We start from the raw sequence: 23,537 nt of genomic DNA on the forward strand, positions 1-23,537 counted from the left end.
CAAGACTTAGTCATGATCTCATTGAATGGTGGAATAGGCTCAAAGGGCTGAATGGCCTGCACCTGTTCCTATTTGTTCAAACGATTTGATTTTACAATGTAAAAATTAAAGTCACCATAATCTTCCCAGACTATGGGGCTGCTCTCCCATTGAAGCAAGATAACTGGTGGTGGTTTAACCTGAGGGTCACCATGTCTCAGGCAAGGGACAGGTTGAGGAAAAGTGTCCTTCATGGTCACTTCAGTTGGTCTGGGAATTGCAGCTACATTATTGGTATCCTTCCGCATCACACACCAGCCATCCAGCCAACTGAGCTAACCCTTTTTAAAACACTGTAGAAGCAGTGCAGAAACCCAGCATGTCCATACTGGTATTTTCTGCTTGTGCTGCTTGACATACTCATAATCTTGGTTTGTAATTTCATCAGTTTGACAACTTATTGTTCGGTATGTATGGAGTTGCACCTAGCATACCCTCCTGCAGGCTTCATTGAACGAGGGTTGATCCTCTAACTTGACAGTATGAGTAATAGATATAGTTGCCATGAGGTTGTAGATTGTGATGAACTATAATTCTGCTGCTGTTGATTGCCCACAGCATTTCACAGATGCCCAGTCTTGAGTTGCTAGATTTATTAATTGAATATATATTTAATTGATCCAGAGATTAAAGGCTCAAGAGGACAGATTGTATACAGTTGGTTTGCATTCTGTTGAATTTAGAAGATTGAGAGATAATCCAATTGGGATGTTCAAAGTAATAAAGGGGTTAATAAAAGAGACCTGCTGAGTTTCAGTTTTTTGTGCTCGTGCCATACCTTACTTCCTCTTTGCTAACAAAGTATTCCTGGTCTACACTGTAACTTCAGTCTTCTACTGGTTAGAAGTTTCATTTTCAGAAAATAGGGCTGACCCCAGAACTTTACATTCGGACTCAACCATTCTCTGCTATCAATATTGTACACTAGAAGATAACTCTTTTTAAACAGAGTCCAAGTCCATGCATAGTTAAACCTTGTCAGCATGAACAAGTTGGGCTGAAGGGTCTGTTCTGAAAATGTGTTGCTGGAAAAGTGCAGCAGGTCAGGCAGCATCCAAGGAGCAGGAGATTCGACGTTTTGGGCATAAGCCCTTCTTCAGGAAGAAGGGCTTATGCCCAAAACATCGAATCTCCTGCTCCTTGGATGCTGCCCGACCTGCTGCGCTTTTCCAGCAACACATTTTCAGCTCTGATCTCCAGCATCTGCAGACCTCACTTTCTCCTGAAGGGTCTGTTTCCATGTTTTATGACTATGACTTTATTTCAGTTAGCCACACTTCATAAAGCTTGCACTTCACTGGTTACTAACTCCCCATTTTTAGACAACCAATTTTCACCCATTTGTTTCTTCCTTATATCCAGAAATGCTTTTCACACAACTGAACATTGCTTTTCCTTCACCACATCATCCATTATATTTTTCTCTTATCTTCCACCACTAAATCACCCAAGTTTTCAAATTAACTTACCGATGAATGTGCAAAGCCAATTGGAGCTGAGCAATTATACCAAAAGTCTGTGAAAGATAGGGACAGAAGGACGGGATTAAATCAAAATGAATGTTCAGACGATTAACCCTGAACTGATATATTCATCACCTGTTTTCTCAATCCAGTATCTCTCAGACATTCCTTCAGACCATATTAGATAATAACACAGCACGGCCCCTTCCAAATGTGTTCTACCATTCAAACATATTATGGTTCTATATTCCTTAAGAACATAACCCAACAAATTTTCAGTCTTGAAAGCTGAGTCCACCCCCAGCTTCCCTGGGGGGTGATTGTTGCAGGTCTCTAATGTTTGTGCTTCCCAAATGCCTTAGCTCTAATTCAGGAAGCACAAACAATGGAACTTGCAAAAATCACCCCCAAGAAAGCTACAGGTCAACTGAGTTTTTTAAGACTGGAAGTTTGTAGGGTAATAGTGTTAAGGAGCATGGAACTGCATCAACCACAATATAATTGAAATGGTGGAACAGGCTTGGAAGGGGTTAAATGGCCTGACCCTGTTCCCTAAATTAGAAGAGTTATGTTGAAGGCAGAATTAATTTCAGCTACCTCGATGGGGAAGGAAACTAACTTTTCAGGGCATGGCCGGATGTGCAGTTCTTAGTGAAAGTACAGATTGCTGAGTTTGCTGACCACAATACTGCTGAACTCAGTTTTGAATGGAATCCAACAAAATAACAATCTGGGAATGTTTCTTCCATTAAATCACCCAGTTCACTTCTTCAGAGACTACATTTAACTCACACAACCATTCCTGGAGCATTTCTCCTCGATGTTTCACTTAAATCCATCGTTTTAAGGTCATTTTAAGATCATTTTAAAATGTTCAAACTCTCCAGAACAGGTCACAATTGTCGCCATGGAAATGGCTGCATCTACTTCTAGGAATATGTACCTCAGTCAAGAAAATACCCAGCTCTCCTTGAATAAAGAAACAAACAGCATTTGTGTAGACAGTTTCACAACCCCAATTTGGACAACACTTTACAACCAGTGAAGTACTTTGGTTGCTGTTATGTGGAAACATGACAGCCAATTTTCACACAGCAAGATCCCACAAGCAACAGTGACTGATGGGATGATAACCTAGTGATAATTTTAGCCAAGACAGTTGGGCAAATCCCCCAGCTTCCCTCCAGAAAGTGGTCACAGAACACTTTACATCTTTAAGAAAGGGCAGATGAGAACTCACTTTAATGTCTCATCTCAACAAGTTTGCTGACAACACCACCATGGTAGGACGGATATCGAACAATGAACAGTGAACAGGAAGGAGATGGTGGGTTTGGTGTCATGGTGCAATGAGAACAACCTCTCTCTCAAGGTCAGCAAAACAAAACAACTGATCACTGATTCAGGAAGAAGGAAGGAGGACATGACCCTGTCTACATCAACAGAGCTGAGTTGGAGAGGGGCGAGAGCGTCGAGTTCTGAGGAGTGACAATAACTGACGATCTGCCCTGGACTTCCTGTGTAACTGCGACAGTCAAGATGGCACATCAATACTTGTTCTCCCTCAGGCGGCTTAGGAAATTTGGCACATCCACAAGGCTCCTCACCAACTTTCACAGATGCATCATTGAAAGCATATTGTCTGGGTGCATAACAGCCTGGTATGGCAACTGCTCTGCCTTGGACTATAAGAAACTACAGAAGGTTTTGTGCACAGCCCAGACCATCAGAGAAGCCAACCTCCCATCCAAGGGCTCTATTTACATCTCTTGTCGTTGAAAGTCACAACATCATCAAAGACCCACCTAATCCCCGTAATGCTCTCTTGCAACCCCTTCCATCAGGCAGAAGATATAAAAGCTTAAACACACGCACCCACATGTTCAAGAGCAGCTTCTTCCCTGTCATTATTAGATTGCTGAATGGACCTCCCTAACATCAATTAATGTTGATCTTGCTTTGTGCCTCTCCTGTGTAGTGTATGCCTCCTCTATCTAAGCACCCTGTGATTTGTATATCCTTGTTTGTTGTGATCTGCCTGCATGGCTCACACAACAAAACTTTTCACTGTACTTAGGGACACTTGAATACAATAAACCAAATGAGGCCAAGAGAAATCAAAAAGAGAAAATCTCTAACAACAGTTCAAATCTTTATGTGCCCCTGAGAAGTTAGCGGTGAGCTGCCTCTTGAACTGCAGCAGTGTATATGATGTAGGAACACTTGCAGAGTGCTATGAGGAAGGAAATTCCAGGATTTTGACTCAGCAAGACTGAAGGAACAGTGGTGTTTTTCCAAGTCAGGATGATGAGTGGCATGGTGAGGAACTGGCAGGTGGTGGTACTCCATATATCTGCTGCCCTTCTTTCTAGATGGGCATGGTCTTGGTTTGGAAGGTGCTGTGCATCTTGTAGGTGGTGCACATAGCTTTCACTGTGCGATGGAAGCAGTGAATGTTTCTGGATGTATGTGAATCAAATGGACTGCATTATCCTGGATGGTGTCAAACTTCTTGAGTATTGTTGGTGCTGCGCGCATCCAGGCGAATGGGAAGTATCTAATCACTTTCCTGACCTGTGTCTTGTAGATGTGGCCAGGCTTTGGTGAGGCAGGATCTGTAGCCATAGTACTTAGTCCAGTTCAGTTTTTGCTCATTGGTAACCTTCAGGAAGTTAATAGTAGGGACTGAGCGATGATAATGACATTGAATGTCCCAGATAACAGACAGCTTAAGAGTGTTGGATGGCTGATATTTTGGATAAGTTGCAGGAGGATGTGACAGTGTCAAGATAGGAAATGGGGTGGGGATATCAATTGTATATTTTTCCAGGAGAGAGACATGGTTTTATTTGTCCAGCATTTCCTGGGTAACTATCCAATAAAGTAAATAGGATTGCTCCCAAGTCTGTAATGCTAGCTCAGAGATAGAATCATTTGAGCATGGTTTTTGGGAGTTTGGGAACTGTGTATTGGAAATTTTAAACTTTACAGGGAATTTCCACTAGGTCAGCAAGGTCCCAATGCACACTGCTGAAGCTCCAAAGTCTCTCCCTCTCTCATCTGGAGCCTGAAAGAACTACTAAAGAGTCAAATTATTTTCAGTGAGCATCTTTGGGACATACTGATGTTATGGAAAGTTTATTGTAAAACAATTTGTTTTCTTACTGGTGCCTTATTATGTCCTTAAGGCATCTTTAATGAATTTCCTAAACTAGGAGGTGGCATGCTGGTCAGTGGTTAGTACTGCTGCCTCACAGCACCAGGGACCCAGGTTTGATTCCAGCTTTGGGCGACTGTGTGGAGTTTGTACATTCTCCCCGTATCTGCGTGGGTTTCCTCCCACAATCCCAAGATGTGCAGGTCAGGTGAATTGACCATGCTATATTGCCAATTGTGATAGGTGCATTAATCAGGGGAAATGGGTCTGAGTGGGTTACTATTCAGAGGGTCAGTGTGGACTTGTTGGGCCAAATGGCCTGTTTCCACACTGTAGGGAATCTAATCTACTCACTCTTTTGAGACGTCACTATTGCTGCAATGTGTGAAACATGAAAGACAATTTGTGAAGAGCAAATAAGCGATAAATCACTGAATGACCTCATTTGTTTGTATCAGTGCAATTCACCTGAAAGCCCCAGTGCAGAAGATTGCATATGTTAAAAAAAATTACACAAGAGTTGGAGGAGGAGGAGGAGGATTCAACCATAACCATGGTGCCTACAACTGAGCACCAGTGAAGCAGACTCTGCGTCTTCCACCTCCATAACGTCAGAGTTAAGAGGGAGCTGAACATAACCTGGGATGGCCAGTGATTGAAGCATGATCCCTTTTCGGTTTATCCAGTGTCACCCTCAATCAAACTCTTACATACAGGCAGCACCACATCAAGACGCAGAATAAATTAAAACCCACAGCAACCTCCTCAATAAATTATAGGAGAAAAGCACAACACTGCAGATGCTGAAAATCCGAAACCATCACAGAGTACTCGGAGAAACTCAGCAGGTCTGGCAGCATCTGTGACAAGAGAAATCGAGTTAATGTGTTGAGTCTGGTATGAAGAGGTGTCCCAAGGAAGAGTCACATTGTCTCGAAACATTAACTCTGATACTCTCTCCACAGATGCTGCCAGACCTGCTGAGTTTCTCCAGCATTTTGTGTTTTCTGAATAAATTATCCACTACCTGATGGGTTTTATGTGAAACTCCTCTGCTCTTGCCCTCGTGTACTTGACGCAGAATAATGTGCCCCAGAACAGTACCAATCTGCCCATTTCAATTGATCAACATAACTGGCATTCATTGACCAATGCATCTACCCCTGCCTCCCAGTCTTGAGCAATATTGTGTCCCCACAACATCAGAAGGGTAATTGCAAAAGCAAGGTGGACCAGAGAAGGTCTACTCCACCCAATGCCTAGCTTTTTCCGATGACCCCCTTCAACATGCCAGCAGTCTGCATTCTCTCACTCCACTCTGCACACCACACTGAGCAGTGACAGCTGAGAACTTATACAATAGAAGGACTGGCAGGAGAAAGCAACCACCAGAAATCATTCTGTCATCAAAAACAAGGTTTGGTTTTTCAGAAGTGAAAACAGGAAACACACAACATAGTAGAAGTGGTGCTAATATTTAAAACTTTTACGAAATGTTTTGAGATATGAACAATGCTGTATAAATATATAACAAAAACAGAAATCACTGAAAACGCTCAGGGGGTCTGGCAGCATCTGTAGAGAGAAATCAGAGTTAACGTTTTGGGTCAAGTGACCTTCAGATTGGACCCAAAATGTTAACTCTGATTTCTCTCTATGGGATGCTGCCAGACCCGCAGAGCTTTGCCAGCAATTTCAATTTTTCTTTCTGATTTACAGCATTTGCAGTTCTTTTGGTTTCCATATAAATATGTTTTGTTGGTGTTATTGACAACGAAGAACTCCCTCACCAGATCAAATATTCCTCTCACCAGTGTATATATAAGTATTAAGAATTGGTGACTGAGTGACAATTGACAACTGATGAGTAACAAATGTTTAGAGAGCGATTCCATTACTGCCGTAGCATTTTCTCTTGTTTAAAGAGAAAGTGGTAGAAGGGTGAGTGCAGAAAAGCAAAAGATCTGAAATTATGATAAACCTTAATCAAGCCACCAGCCACGCCTGAGATGGAGTATTGCATCCAATTCAGGAAATCACACTGAAACCAAACTAAAATAAAATCTGGCCTTTAGTAGCACTTTATCCAACTGTACAGATGCCTGAAAGCACTTCACAACCAAACAATGTATTTTCTGAAATGAAAATAGAGAATGCTGGAAGTAGTCCTTGGTGAGTAAAACTTCATTCTAATAACTTTTCATGAACATCAGAAGATGATTTTTGAGCTGTCACCATTCTTATAATGCAGAAAACTTGGTGACTCATTTGTACAAAGCATGTTCCCACCCAGCAGTGTTTTGATAATGACCAGTTAACTTGTTTTTTTGTCTATGTAAGTCTCTCAGAATGAGGCTGTGACTTTTTCAGAGCAGGGATGTACACATTGAGGTTTTTAACTTGAGAAGGCTGTTGCACTGGAGCTACCTTGCTGTTCGGACTGACCTCCTGCTCTTACTATCTGGTATAGGAAGGATTTATTGATTGACAATTAGCATAAGACACCTTCCACGGCCTGAAGTGGAACTGACATCCAGAGGATCTGGCCAACAGGCTTGGACACCACCACTACACCATATGACCAATTTTAGTAGGATCTACTTTTACCAATGTAGGTTAGGAAGGTGGCCAAGGTTTGGAGAGAGTGCAAAGCTGATTTACAAAATTTAATCAATCATTCCTTGCAATGTGGGAAGGTAAGGGCCTTGTGGCATTATCACCAGAGTATGTATCCAGAGACGCAGGGGGTTCAAATCCCACCAAGGCAGATGGTGGAATTTGAAATCAATTTTTAAAAATCTGGAGATTAGAGTCTAATGATGGCCATACATCACTTGTCTGGGGGAGGGGAGGGAAAACACTGGATAGACAAGGTGAACGACAGGTGTCTTTTCTCTAGGGTAAGGGGGATTTCAAGACTAAGTGGCATATCTTTAAATGAGAGGAAAAAGATTTTTAAAAAGACATGAGGGGCAACTTTTTTTACAGAGACTGATTCATGTGTGGAATAAACTTCCAGAGGAAGTGGTGGTTGCAGGTACGGTTACAACGTTTAAAAGACATTTGTATAAGTACATGAATAAGAAAGGTTTGGAGGGATATGGGTCAAGCGCAGACAAAATGCTGGATGTCTTGAAATGCATAGAAGTGAATAAATCTGTCCTCTGGGAAATTAAGGATGGCAATAAATGTGTGCCTGGCCAGCAACACCCATATCCCATGAGTAAATAAACAAATGTGGTGGTTAGTTGCCTTTTTGAACTGTTACAGTTCATAGAGATAGCCAGAGTGCTGTTAGGGAGGGAATTCCAGGATTTTGGCCCAGTAACAGTGAAGGAATGGTGATATAATTCCAAGTTAAGATGATGTGTGGCTTGCAAAGCCTGAATTGTAAAAATACATCCTTAATTTTATCATTAACTGATCAAAAGAGACACAGACATTTCAAAAATTCTCCTTTCTAGATTAAACAGTTCTATGTTATTAATTATGATGATCTTGTGAAGTAAATCTCAGGCAGAGTTTTGTAGTTATTTTCTAGAACATCCTTACCACCAGTAACAAAAGGATCTTTAGTAACTCCAATTAAAAGGGAAGTGGTTTTTGTTTCCTCTAAATTGTAACCATGAACTCATTGACACAACAAATTCCTAACAGCAATTCCACTTCATCCAGTGTTTGCTTTGCCAATCTCACAGGGCTGGAAGAAAGAAAGACTTGCATTTCTGTAGCACCTTTCATTGCCCCAGGATGTGCCAATGTGCTTTACAGCTGATGACATGCATTTTGAAGTGTAGTCATAATTGAAATATGGGAAACACAGCAGCCAATTAGCACACAGCAAGTTCCCCAAAATAGCAATGTGATAACGAGCCGGGTAATTTCATTTTCATGATATTGGCTCACAAGACCATGGATATAGGAGCAGAAAAAAGGCCATTCAGCCCATCGAGTCTGGTCCACCATTCTATGAGATCATGGCTGATCTGATAACCTTTGATTCCACTTTCAACCAATTTTCCTGTGGCTCTTGATTCTATTACTGATTCAAAGTCTGCATATTTCAGCCTTAAATATATTTAATAACCCAACATGACAGCCAACTGTGATAAAGAATTCAGGGAGAAACATTATTCCATGCCAGTAATGAGAACATCCTTGCTCTCCTTCAGATAGTGCTATGAAATAGTTTACATTCACACAATAGGGCAGGCGATTCTTGGTTTAACATCTGACCTGGAATATGGCTCCCTCCAGGGAGCAGCACTTCCTTGGTCGGGACTAAAGTATTAGTTTTTACTTGGTCTCTTGTTCTCTGGTGGGATTTGAACTTGATTTCTGATTCCCTGTTTTGAAGTCATTTCTAGAATAATTCCTCAGGGTCTCTGTTAAATGCTCAGTTATTTTGGTGTGACTCATCTGTTTGTCATATCCCTTCACTTTCTTTTCTTTCAATCAAAATGTCCTTTTAATCCTCGTGATCCCTCTGCTATTTTGACCATTACATCTTCTCTCTTTTCTTTTTATTGATGTTTTCCCTTATATTGGCTTTCTCTCATGAGTAGTCATATTCTCTCTCACACAAACACAGAGAATGCTGGGGAAGCTCAACAGGTCGTGGCAGCCTCAAGAGAAACAAAGTTAATGTTTTGAGGCCGGTATGACACTTGCTCAAAACTGAGTTCTGAAGAGTTCACTGAATCTCACATTCATGTCACGTCTTTTTCATCAGCTCTGTACCTCAGGACTTTTCTTTTGTGTCTTCCCTTGCATTCTCTCCCTTCAAAGTTCTTAAATTGATTGTCTTGACTTTTCTCTCTTATTTGCTCTCCCTCCGAGTGACTCGGTGACATTCTCTCTATCGTCTCTTCCTTTCTCTCTCTCTTGCAACCCCACTTTCCCCCTCCCCCACAATGAGGCATGTGACAGCTTTGTAATACCAGGGCAGCTGTGACATCACAAGGTGATGTCAAATGTATCTGAAACGCTGCAATTTGTCTTTGAATTTCTACTTTGCTCTTCACCATTTCTTTACTCTTCTCGTTGCCCGTGCGACATGTTCTATCATCAGAAGCTTATCTCACTGGGACAAACAGCTCGTATGTTCCAGAAAAGAAGGCCGGGTAGAAAGATTATTGCCATTCCATGTGACAGTGTGGACTTGTGTGTCTGACTGAGTGGATGTACAAGTGAGTGAGTTTGTAAGTGTGTGTAAATGAATGTGAGAAATTGAGTGAGAGTGACTGCTTGAGTGTATGCGAGTGTATATTTGCAGGTGGGCAGCAATGTAGTTGTGTATTTATGAATGTGTGTATGTGTATACATTTGTGAAGTGTATAAAGTGTGAATATATGTGTGTACATGACTAGGTGTGTGAGAGTGAGTTGTGTGTGTGTGGGCATGATTATTTGTAGCAGTGAGTTTATACATGAGTTTATTAACTCTTCATTTCTCCAATTTATCCCTGAGCCCAATGCAGACTGCATTGTCTTATGAGAGAAAGGAGAGCTCCATGTGGCAATGATGGTGCCATAGTGTCCTGGCAACAAAGTTACAAGGAAACATACCAGTGCACTCCAAAGTGCAGCATTGGAAGTTGAGAAACATACTGTAAAGGTGCCAGAGATGTGCCATGAGAGTGGCATCAGAGCAGTTTACTTCTACACTCAGGAATTTAGAAAATTTGAGATGTAGCTCAGCAGTTAGCATTGCTGCCTCGCAGTAGCAGGGACTCGGCTCGATTCCAGTCTTGGGCGACTGTGTGTGGAGTTTGCACATTCTCCCTATGTCTGTGTGGGTTTCCTCCCACCCAATCCAAAGACAGGCAGATTAGGTGAAGTGGCTATGGTAAATTGCCCATGGTGTTCAGGGATGTATAGTTTAGGTGCATTAGTTAGGGGAAATGTAGAGTAATAGGGTAGGGGAATAGGTCTGGGTGCGATACTCTTCAGCGGGTCGGTGTGGACTTGTTGGGCCACATTGTAGGGATTCGACGATATAATTGAGGGCCATAAGACACTAAAAGGGATTGAGAAAATCAACATACAGCAGATGTTTCCTCATTCCTCAACCTAGAACAAGAGGTCATAGTTTGAGGATAAGGGGTAGCAGGTTTAAAACAGAGATGGAAAATTACTTCTCTCAAAGAGTCGTGAATCTGTGGGATTTGCAACCTAGGTCATGCCAGGATATCAAATAAATTTAAGAAGAAGACAGACAGGTTTTTAATTAGCAACTGGTTGAAGGGTTGTCAAAAGTGCGCAGCAAAGTGGAGCTAAAGTGAAATGAGATCAGTCATGATTGGATTGAATGTTGGAGCAGGCTGAAGGGGCCGAATGGCTTTCTCCTGCTCCTAAATCTGATGTACTGATGTTTGAGATTGGGAAGAGCAATAGCAGCCTGTATGAACGAGGAGTGTAGGTGGTCATGGCCCTGGGATGTTGGGTGAAGGTGGAGGCCCAGTGGACCAAGAGGTGAGCTGCAGTCACCAGGTGTCGGCTCAGACTTCCAGCTCAGGAATTGTCATTATCTAGTCTCTATCAGGTAGGTAAAGGAATGGGAAACAACATGCCAAAGAGGTGAGAGTAGGTACTAAAGTATACAAATACATGCAAATGGGTGTAAATTAATGCAAATATTTTACTAGAGAAATTCTCACCTTGCCATTGAAAGCTCATTGTTGAGAATCTAATTTTCCCAACTGACTCTTCTGTGTGTATGTGTGTGTGTGTGTGAGCGAGAGTGCGTGTGTAAAAGTGAGCATGTATATATACATAATATATATATTTTATGAGTGTGTATCTGAATGTGTGAGTGTGAACCTGTGAGTGTGTATATCTGTCTGTATCTGTGAGTGTGTATGGAATGCTGGATGACTTGAGAAATTGGGGGTTTGGTTAAGAAAAAGAAAGAAGCATATGTCAGGAAGAATGACCAGGACAGATCAGGTGACTCCTTAGAAGAGTATAAAGGCAGTAGGAGTATATTTAAGAAGGAAATCAAGAGGGCAAAAAGGGGACAAGAGACAGCTTTGGCAAATAGGATTAAAGAAAATCCAAAGAGTTTTTACAAATACATAAGGACAAAAGGGTAACTAGGGAGAGAATAGGGCCCCTCAAAGATCAGCATGGTGGCCTTTGTGTGGAGCCACAGGAGATGGGGAGATACTAAATGAGTGTGCATCAGTGTTTCCTGTGGAAAAGGACATGGAATACATAAAATGTGGGGAAATAGATGGTGATATCTTGAAAAATGTCCATGTTAAAAAGGAGGAAGTGCTGGATGGCTTGAAACGTATAAAAGTGAATAAATCCCCAGGACCTGATCAGGTATACCCTAGAACTCTATGGGAAGCTAGGGAAGTGATTCATGGGCCCCCCTGCTGAGATATTTGTATCACCAATAGTCACAGGTAAGGTGATGGAAGACTGGAGGTTGGCTAACTTTTTAAAAAGGTGATAAGAACAAGCCAGGGAACTAAAGACCAGTGAGCTTGACTTCGGTGGTGGGCAAGTTGTTGGGGGGATTCCTGTGGGAGAGGATTTACATGTATTTGGAAAGGCAAGGACTAATTAGGGATAGTCAAAATGGCTTTGTGCATGGGAAATCATGTCTCACAAACTTAATTGAGTTTTTGAAGAAGTAACAAAGAGGATTGATGAGGGTAAAGTAGTGGACGTGATCTGCATGGACTTCAGTAAGGCATTCGACAAGGTTCCTCATGGGAGACTGGTTAGCAAGGTTAGATGTCATGGAATACAGAGAGAACTTGTTAAGTGTGTACAAGAAGATTTTCTGATTCAGTATGTGGAGGTACCTACTAGAGAAGGTGCAAAACGTGAACTGCTCTTGGGAAATAAGGCACGGCAGGTGACTGAGGTGTCAGTGGGGGAGCACTTTGGGGGCAGCGACCATAATTCTATTAGTTTTAAAATAGTGTTGGAAAAGGATAGATCAGCTCTAAATGTTGAAGTTCTAAATTGGAGGAAGGCTAATTTTGACGGTATTAGGCAAGAACTTTCAAAAGCTGATTGGGAGCAGATGTTCGCAGGTAAAGGGACAGCTGGAAAATGGAAAGCCTTCAGAAATGAGATGACAAGAGTCCAGAGACAGTATAGTCAGTTAGGTTGAAAGGAAAGGCTGGTAGGTGTAGGGAATGTTGGATGACTAGAGAAATTGAGGATTTGATGAAGAAAAGGAAGGAAGCATATGTCAGATATAGACAGGCTAGATTGAGTGAATCCTTAGAAGAGAATAAAGGCAGTAGGAGAATACTTAAGAGGGAAATCAGGAAGACAAAAAAGGGATATCAGATAGCTTTAGCAAAGAGGTTAAGGAGAATCTTTTACATATACATTAAGGACAAAAGGGTAACTAGGGAGAGAATAGAGCCCCTCAAAGATCAGCAAGGTGGACTATGTGTGGAGTCTCAGAAGACGGGGGAGATATTAAATGTGTATTTTGCATCAGTGTTTATGTGGAAAAGGACATGGAAGATAAAGATTGTGGGGAGATAGATGGTGACATCTTGAAAAATGTCCATATTACAGAGGAGGAAGTGCTGGAACACATAAAAGTGGGTATATCCCCAGGACCTATTCAGGTGTACTCTAGAATTCTGTGGGAAGCTGGGGAAGTGATTGCTGGGCCTCTTGCTGAGATATTTATATCATTGATAGTCACAGGTGAGGTGCCGGAAGACTGGAGGTTGGTTAACATGGTGCCATTACTTAAGAAAGGGGGTAAGGACAGGCCAGGAAATTATAGACCGGTGAGCCTGATGTTGGTGGTGGGCAAGTTGTTGGAGGCGATCCTAAGGGACAGGATCTACATATATTTGGAAAGGCAAGGACTGATTAGGGATAGTCAACAAGGCTTTGTGTGTGGAAAATTATGTCTCACAAACTTGATTGAGTTTTTTGTAGAAGATGATTGATGAAGGCAGAGCAGTAGATGTGATCTATATGGACTTCAGTAAGGCTTTCGAAAAAGTTTCCCATGGGAGACAGGTTAGCAAGGTTAGAGCTTACGGAATACAGGGAAAACCAGCCAGTTAGATACAGAACTGGCTCAAAGGTAGACGACAGAGGGTGGTGGTGGAAGGTTGTTTTTCAGACTGGAGGGCTGTGACCAGTGGAGTGCCACAAGGATCGGTGCTGGATCCATTACTTTTCATCATTTATATAAAGATTTGGATGTGAGAATAAGAGGTATAGTTGGTAAGTTTGCAGATGACACCAAAATTGGAAATGTAGTGGACAGCGAAGAAGGTTACCTCAGATTACAATAGGATCTTGATCAGATGAGCCAGTGGGCTGAGGAGTTGCAGATGGAGTTTAATTTAGATAAATGCATGGTGCTGAATTTTAGAAAGGCAAATCATGGCAGGACTTATACATAGAAAGATAAGGTCCTAGGAAGTGTTGCTGAACAAAGAGACCTTAGAGTTCAGGTTCATAGCTCATTGAAAGTGAAGTCACAGGTGGATATGATAGTGAAGAAGGTGTTTGGTATGCTTTCCTTTATTGGTCAGTGTAGTGAGTACAGGAGTTGGGAGGTCATGTTGCGGCTGTACAGGACATTGGGATTAGGCCACTGTTGGAATATTGCATGCAATTGTGGTCTCCTTCCTATTGGAAGGATGTTCTGAAACTGGAAAGGGTTCAGAAAAGATTTACAAGGATGTTGGCAGGGTCGGAGGATTTTAGCTATAGGGAGAGGCTGAACTGGCTGGGACTGTTTTCCCTGGAGCATCAGAGGCTGAAGGGTGACCTTATAGAAGTTTACAAAATCATGAGGGGCATGGATAGGGTAAATAGACAAAGGCTTTTCCCTGGTGTGGGGTAGTCCAGAACTAGAGGGCATAGGTTTAGGGTGAGAGGGGAAGGATAGAAAAGAGACCTAAGGGGCAACTTTTTCACGCAGAAGTTGGAGCATGTATGGAATGAGCTGCCAGAGGAAGTGGTGGAGGCAGGTACAATTGCAACATTTAAAAGGCATCTGAATGGGTATATGAACAGGAAGGGTTTGGAGTGATATGGGTTGTGTGCTGGCAAATGGGACTAAATTAGGTTAAGATATCTGGTTGGCATGGACAAGTTGGACTGAAGGGTCTGTTTCCGTGTGGTACATCTTTATGACTCTCTGACTCTATGTGCATCTGTGAACGTGTATATCTGTGACTGTTTATGTATCTGTCTTTGAATGTAAGTATGTATCTGTGTGTGTATTTATGAATGTATATCTGTGTGTGAGTGTGTCTGTGAGTATACATGCAATTCTGTGAATGTTGTGTGTTTTAATCTGTATGTGTGTATTTGCGAGTGTGTATCGGTGTACGTGTGTATCTGTTGTGTATGTGTGTGTATCTGTGAACATGTGTATCTGTGTGTGTCTGTGTGTACCTGTGAACATGCATGTGTGTCTGTGTGTACGTGAGTGTGTATCCTTAAGTGTACCTGTGTATTTCTGTGAATGTGTATGTATCAGTAAATGTGCAGGTGTGTATCTGTGAACATGCATGTGTATCTGTTTGTCTATCTGTGTGTGTATGTGTGTACCTGTGAACCTGTGCGTGTCAGCGAATGTGTATGTGTGTACCTATGATTATGTGTTTATGTCTGTTTGTGTATCTGTGAGTGAGTGTGTGAATGAGGACAGTATTGATTCTGCTGAAGTACACTTTATAGTTGAACAGTTGCACTGGTACTCCCATCTGAGGTGGCCATATGAACCTGTCTATACTGATATAGTGCTGCAAAGAATTTGCAGTGATGAGAAACTGTGGCCTTTCATGAAAACGTTGCCTCTTTATGAGTAAATATTTCAATTTGACAATTGTTTCTAGTGCTACTGAATGGAACTGCTAGCCACCAACATTAAGCAGTGCTTTAATGGTATTCAGACCTTCATTGACCACCTTTGGCTACCCTGTAGATCTAAATTTAACCCCAGGAAGTCTCGACCACGCCGCCATGCTCCTGTTACTTCGTTTTACTTATTGGATTATGACCGGAGGATTGCTGAGATGGGTATAGAACATGAGCCTCCCGCTTTCCAAATCATTGGGCAGAAATTGACATTTAAGAAAGGAAGATGGACAGCTCAGTCCTGTAATGGTATCTTTACATCCAGCCAGCCCGACCTGCTGAAGAATGTCAGAGAAAAGAACCGAGTGCTCCAAGACCAGAACAATATCCTGCAGCTGAAGTTGGAATTGGTGATGGACATGTTGACTGAAAGTACCGCTGGCCTTCTACTGATGGAAGAGGAGGAGGAAGAGACAGAGGGAAAGGAAAAGGAGAAGAAGGAGGAGGAGGAGGAAGAGCAGGAGGAGGCAGAGGAAGAGCTTGAAGAACTGGAGATGAAAACATGTCCAAAGAAACTTCCAAAACCAATAAGTGCTTATGATTTGGAATCAAGCGACTATGAATATGATGAGGAGCTGTTGACATCCCAATGGAGGAACAGATACTCCATGCCTACTCTTTCATTTGATGATGAAAGTGAGTATTCAGAGGAAGTGGTTTACACCAAGAGGCCTCAAGACAAACCCAAGGTCTGCCCGATGAAGCGTGCAGCTCGGGCGAAAGCGAGATCACGTGCAAACGTCCGCCAGAGTTCAGGGGCCAGGAGCATGTTACCACCCAAGACCAGGTCCTCCCCAAAAGTTTGCAAACTTGAGCTGGAACCAGAACCAAAGCCCAAGACTTGTCCGAGACGCAAACCTAAACCCAGACCCAAATCCGTGAGGCAAACAGATGGAGTTTGCCCCATGAAAATGGGGTCAAAGATCTGAGTGCCTCTTCCTTTCGTGACGTATGATCAGTGTGGAGCATCTGCTGGCGACAATTCCTTTAAAATGTTGATGATTTGCTGGTGACAGAATAAAGATATGACAATACTGATTGTTGTTTTCTGGTTTTACCTGAAGAAGGCTAATTTTGGAGGATGTAAAAATCACAAAGGTGACCAGATCAAATTGATCTATTCTTGGTGTCATCTTCTCAGAGAGTTAGGGACATGATATAGATCGCCACCTTTCTGGTGCTGCTCTCAAACATTCCCCATCAGTTAACTGAAACTGTACCCACCATTCTATTTATCACTACATTTGTCATTGATTCTCCTCCCACGCCTGTTACTGTTATTGTCTACCATATACTCGACTGGTGTAACTCAAGTATGTATCTTTCATTTTTTGATGCTATGCAATAATTTTCATTTGGTTTATAAGCCAAAAGATTAGTTTATTCTATTTTTTCTTCATTTCTTTTACTTGCCGAATGTCTGTTTTATTATTAAAACAAGATCTGCATCATTGTGTGCTCCTATGTCAATGAGAAATTATCTCATTAAAAAACAACAGTTATCTATCAAGTCCAATTTCAGTCTGGGAACTGACCAGTAAGAAACACAATTGGAATTGCTCCAAGATTTCATTTTTGTTTATAATTTCATATTGCCTCTTTTGGCTCTGCAATATGTATAGCATCATCCATGAAGTTCAAGATTTTTATATTGAAACTCTGAATGTTGCAGCTGGAAGTATTTAGTTTTGAGGACATAGCACATTTCCAGCTGACTTCTCTTTTGTTTGGGAACTGGTTTGACAAGCCTGATCACTACTGCTTGTTTCCAATACAGGTTCTGAATTATCTTCTCATCATTTCCATCAATTTTTAGATAGGGTAGACAGTGAGAAATAATTTGCACTGACAGGAGCATCAGTAACCAGGAGACACGGATTGAAAATAATTGCTCAAAACAAAAATGCAGCAAGCGAAGGAGGAGAATTGTTTTCCTGCAATGGGTTGTTGCAATTCAGAATGTGTTGTTGGGAAGGATGATGAAATCAGACTCAATGATAACTTTCAAATGGGGAATGGATAAAAATTCATAAAGGACAAAAATTGCAGAGCTTTAGGGAAAGACAAGGGCCAATGGGATTAATTTGATTATCCTTTATAGTCACAAGTGTCTGAATGGCCTTCCTCTGTGGTCTAAAGTTTAATAATTAACTTGAAATAGAACCATACAACAGTTATAGCATAGAAGGAGGCCATTTTGCCCATTGTCTTTACTCACTCTCTCAAAGAACAATTCACCTAGAATCAATCACCTGGCCCGATACAACCATAAGACCTACAAGCAGAATTAAGCCATTCAGCTCATCGAGTCTGCTCTGCCATTTGATCATGACTGATTTGTTTCTCAATCCCATTCTCCTGCTTTATCCTCATGTTAATCAATAAACTATCTATCTCTGTCTTAAAGGCACTCAATGACTTGGCTTCCACAGCCCCCTGTGGCAATCAGTTCCACGGATTCACCATCCTCTGGCTAAAGAAATTCCTCCTCATCTCAGTTCTAAATGGTGTGTGCTTTACTCTGAGGCTGTGCTCTGGGATCCTAGTCTTTGTTATTAGTGGAAACATCTTTTCTACATCCAGGCCCCTCGGTATTATGTAGGTTCCAATAAGATCCCCCTCATCCTTTTAAACTCCATTGATTACAGACCCAGAGTCCTCAACCGCTCCTCTTGTGACAAGCTTTTTTCCTTGCAATCATTCTCCAACGCCAGCACATCTTTCCTGAGATGCAGGGTCAGAAACTACTCACAAATTTCAAATGCAGTCTGCCCAGGGCTTTACACAGCATCAGCAGTGAATCCCTGCTCTTGCATTCTAGTCCTCTCAAAATGAATGCTAACATTACATTTGCCTTCCTAACAGCTAACTGAATCTGCATGTTAATCTTAAGAGAATCCTGAACCAGGAATCCCAGGTCCTTTTTTACTTCTAATTTCTGAAGCCATTTCCCATTTAGAAAATCTTCTATGCTTCTATTCTTTCTACTAAAGTGCACAATCTCTCACATTTCCACATTGTATTCCATCTGCCAGTTTCTTTGCCCACTCTCCTAGCCTATCCAAGTCCTTCTGCAGCTTCCCCACTTCCTCAACACTATCAGTCCCTCCACCGATCTTTGTGTCAGCTGAAAACTCAGCAACAATGCTCTCAGTTCCTTCATTCAAATCGTTAATACATAACAGGAATAGTCACGGTTCCAATACTGACCCCTGAGGAACTCTACTAGGCACCAACTGATGTGATGAAAAAGGTCCCTTCATCCTCATTCTCTGCTTTCTGCCAGTCAGCCAATCCTCTATCCATGCTAGTACCTTGTCCCTAACACCATGGGTTCTTATTTAGCACCCTCCTGTGCAGCACTTTATGAAAGGCTTTTTAGAAATCCAATAGGTCACGTCTGCTGGCTCTCTTTTGTCTTACTTGCTCATTACATCCGAAAGAATTCTAACAGATTTGCCATGTGCAACCTCCCCTTCACAAAGCACTGCTGCCTCAGCCCTATTTTACCTGTATCATGGTGCAGCGGTCAGTATGTCCATCCCCCCCTACAGTCCTTTCCCTCATCCATATAGCAAGTACTTCAAATCTATTGGACAAAGTCAAACACTGAGGTTCCTCCAATGCTCATTTCTGGATCCCTCTGCCTGCCTCACTTGTACTGACACCCTCCTGACCACTAGACGAATTTGACATCCTTAGAGCCATAGAAATGTACAGCATGGAAACAGACCCTTCAGTCCAATTCGTCCATGCTGACCAAATATTCTAAATTAATCTAGTCCCATTTACCAGCATTTGGCCCATATCCTTCTAAACAGTTCCTATTCAGGTACCCAATGAAAAGTGTGGTGCTGGGAAAGCACAGCTGGTCAGGCAGCCTCCGGGGAGCAGGAGAATTGACGTTTCGGGCATAATCTCTCGATTCCTGATGAAAGGCTTATGCCCAAAACACCGATTCTCCTGCTCCTCGGACACTGCCTGACCTGCTGTGCTTTTCCGGCACCACACTCTCGACTCTGACCTCCTCCATCTGCAGTTCTCACTTTCTCCTATTCGTATCCTCATCCAGATGCCTTTTAAATGTTATAAAAAGTAGTGGCTTCCACCAATTCCTCTGACAGCTCATTCCATACCCACACCATCCTCTGCGTGAAAGATTTACCCCTTAGGTCTCTTTTAAATCTTTCCCCTCTCACCCTCGACCTATACCCTCTAGTTCTGAACACCCTGACCCCAGGGAAAAGACTTCGCCAACTTACCATATTCATGCCCCTCATGATATTATAAACCTCTACAAGGTCATCCCTCAGCCTCCAATCGCTCCAGGGAAAGCAGCCCCAGCCTATTCAGCCTCTCCCTGCGGTTACCTGCAGAGTGTGACTTCCTCCTGAAACAAAGCATCCAGGTAACTCTCTCCATCCGTGATGTGTCACAGCATTTGAAACTCAAACTCCAGCTCATCAACTCTGAGCTAGGGCTCCTCAAGAAACAAACACTTGTCACTGATGTGGTCACTTACAATGGGGACCCCCATCTTCTACATCATGCAATTACAGCACTTTGCCTGGCTCTCCATCTCCAAATTATTAATTTAGTTTTTATTTTTCATTTTCAAATTTCCTACTGGTATTTCATTTTTCATCTGTAAAATATTTCTCCAATTTACCTTCAACCTTAAAGCAACTTAGAATAGGTATTTGTCCTGCAAATGTTTATTTGACACATAATAATTTAGCTCCTTTTGAAAGCCTTGACCGACCCACTTTCTCAGGCTGTGCATTTTAGATCCTTATAAAAGAATGTTTCTATCCTGGCTCTAATGCTTCTGCCTTTTAGCCCTAGCTCTAACTCATTTTTGAAAACATCCAATGCGTTGGCCTCAACCATGTTCAGAGGGATATTTGGAATCAAACACATTGATATGAGTCTGGCGTCACATGTCGGCTGGACTGGGTAAAGATGGCAGCATTAGTGAACCAGAAGCATTTTTTTAAATGAAATTGATAATCATTTTATGGTCATCATGACTAAGAACAGCTTTTAATTCCAGATTTTTTTATATTAACTGAATTCCACCATCTACTGCAATGGAATTTGAATCTGTGACTCTGGAGCAATATTCTGGGCCTCGGGAGTACAACTACACCACCATCTCCCCCAAAATGAAAACTAACGAAGAGGGAGTTGTGACAATAAGAGTCACAAGGCGGGATAAAATGAATGAGTCTGGAACTTGGATTTGGAGATTCAACTCTTCCAATATTTAATATGTGTATAGGTTCATGTCTTAAGAAAATTTAAATCTTTAAGTAGAAAAACGTTTATGTCCCCATAAAAGGGTTGGACAAATCCTAATGGCCAAACACAAACATTTGAAGAACAGTGAATTAGCTTTCAGGGGCTGCACTGCAGTGTTTTATTGACAGAACAATATCACCACCTGCTGGTGGGATGCTGCCTTGTCTTAACAAAATAAAACACTTGAACATGAGGAGGCCACTCAGCCTGCAAACTCTATTACATAGGAACAGGAGGAGGCCATTCAGTCCATCTTCAATCTTGTTACACAGGAAATAGCAGAAGATTTGAGCCCCTAACTCTATTACATGGATCAGGACAAGATCCTGATGAAGGGCTTATGCCCGAAACGTTGAATTTCCTGTTCCTTGGATGCTGCCTAACCTGCTGTGCTTTAACCAGCAACACATTTTCAGCTCAGGAAAAGATCATTCAATCTCGTTTCTTAGGAACAAAATGATGTCACTCAGTATCTCAATACTGTTATACAGGAACAGGAGAGGTAATCAAGAGCAGTTTGAGGTCATAGGCCCTTTAAACCTTGCTACACAGAAACAAGAGGAGGCCAAAAATCTATTTATCACTTTTGTCTATTTAACAGCCTGTCTGTCTGTCTATCTATCTATGGGTCTGTCTAACTACCTATTTATCTGTCTAACAATTTAACTACCTCTATCTATCTGACTAACTATTTAACTACAATATATAATCGAGTAATAGTCAATTTTTTTTACTACTTTTAAGATTAAATTTATGAGGTCGACTATTACATGGATACTACTTTTCAGGGGCTGAAATTCATGCTACAGTCCAAAATACCATATCATTAGCAAAAGCCCAATTGATCTCTAAATGAATAAAGAAATAAAACACAACGCATTACGGTGATTCTGAAAATGCGGAGCAGAGCACAACAGCCGCCAGACTGATTCATAAATGTTAATCTGTTATCTATGAAGAACTAGGGTCTGCTTTTACATGAGATATATAGGAAATTCCAGACATTTTATCCAAAAATATGGGGTCGAGCTTTACATGAGATCGACTATTACTCGAGTATATGGTACCTCTATCTACCTGACTGTCTATTTAACTACTTCTCTATCTGTCTGTCTGTCCTTGTCTCTATCCGACTGTTACAATATGTAACTTTATTCCAGTTGGACCAAGAATCTCCTGACGTTGATATTGCAAATTCCATGTGGTTGGGTGATTTACTGCATTGATGCTAGATTGGATCAGGGCAACTCTCACATTCAGTAAAACAAAAGGACTGTATGTGGCAGTCTGCATTGTGCAAGCAATCAATTCCTTACCTTTTCAGTTTATTGTAAATTCACCACTTTTGTAAGGAAGGGAGTGCTGCCAGATTTTAAGGGAGGAAAATAATGCCCGAGGGTACAGAGCATTAGATCAAGGAGAGGAGACAAGGAGGACTCTGAGAGGCATAAAGAGAGAACTGTATTTACATAACCCCTTGTGCAGTGTACAGTGCTTTTACAGCCAATAACATAACTTTTGAATGTGGTTTTTGCTGTTATGTAGGAGATATGGAGTCCACATTTGCACACAGTAAGCTGCCACAGGCAGTGATATTATATTAACTAGACAATCTGTTCTTTATTTTTGACGCTAGAAATAAATGAATGTGGGTCAAATATTGCTTTGGATACTAGGAAGCATTGCACCCATTCCCCTTTGAAATGGAGATGGAAGATTTTCCACTAGCATCTCATCCGAAAAACAGAACTTCCAGCAGTGCGGTGCTCCCTCAGGATCAGAGAGAGGATCAATTGTCTTTGAGCTCAAACCTCTGGAATGGGGCTCCAGAGTCGGTGCTCCTGAGGGGTGAGAGTGCCACCCACTGAACCATGCCCGTTTTTCTCAAGTGAGAGAGAACATAAAAAAAAACAGGATGATCTTCTACTGTTTCAGGCAATTCCAAATTTAGTCTGCCTCCTGTCTACTACCAGCTGGAATACTGTGTGACCCAGAGGATGCAGCCAAAGGAAACGTGTGGCGCCTCCTAAAAGCAGCTCAAGGCCTGAAGAAGGATTACACCTGAAACGTCAACTTCTCCACCTCCTGATGCTGCCTGACTTGCTGTGTTCTTCCAGCCTCCTGTCTGTCTATTTTGGATTCCAGCATCTGCAGTTTTTTTCTCTCTTTAAAAGGGCAGCAACATCAATGACAGTAGTGGCAACGCTGGAACATAACGTCATGCTCCTTGAACCTCATCCACCTGTTTGGACTTCCTGTGGTCTCTGTGCACTGTAGGCAGGAGAAGCACAGGCTCCTTGGAACTCTTGTTGTAAGGTTGGAACCAGCCAGAGTATGAAGAATCCATTGACAACATGTCTGCAACCGTAGGCAAGAAAGAAAGATTTACATTCCCATAGTGCCTAAAACACTCTGCAACCAATGAGCTACTTTTGCAGCATAGCAGCTGTTGCAATGTTGGGAAACATGACAGCCCACAGCAGGATTCTATGCTTCTAAGAATAACAAAGCGGTAATGGCAGGATTGCCAGTATTTTTAATGATGTTGATTGAGAGAATAAACATTGGTGCCAGTAGGTGGGGGAGAGAGGGGTTTGGGGATAGATGATGTTGAATTTCCCTGCTCTTCTTTGAACTACGATCTTGGGGCGGCACAGTGCCCCAGTGGTTAGCACTGATACCTCACAATACCAGGGACCTGGGTTCGAT

At 42.0% G+C, this 23,537-nt stretch overlaps 1 protein-coding gene across 1 annotated transcript; it reads left to right on the top strand.

Moving 5' to 3' along the window:
* Positions 1–15,514: 15,514 nt before the first annotated feature.
* On the top strand, positions 15,515–16,456 carry LOC132823094 (salivary gland SP38-40.B protein-like). Its single transcript, XM_060836633.1, has one exon. The coding sequence runs from the start codon at positions 15,515–15,517 to the stop codon at positions 16,454–16,456; it is 942 nt and encodes a 313-aa protein (XP_060692616.1).
* The last annotated feature ends 7,081 nt before the right edge of the window (positions 16,457–23,537 follow it).

This window comes from Hemiscyllium ocellatum, chromosome 16, assembly GCF_020745735.1.
Source record: "Hemiscyllium ocellatum isolate sHemOce1 chromosome 16, sHemOce1.pat.X.cur, whole genome shotgun sequence".
Lineage (NCBI taxonomy): Eukaryota > Metazoa > Chordata > Chondrichthyes > Orectolobiformes > Hemiscylliidae > Hemiscyllium > Hemiscyllium ocellatum.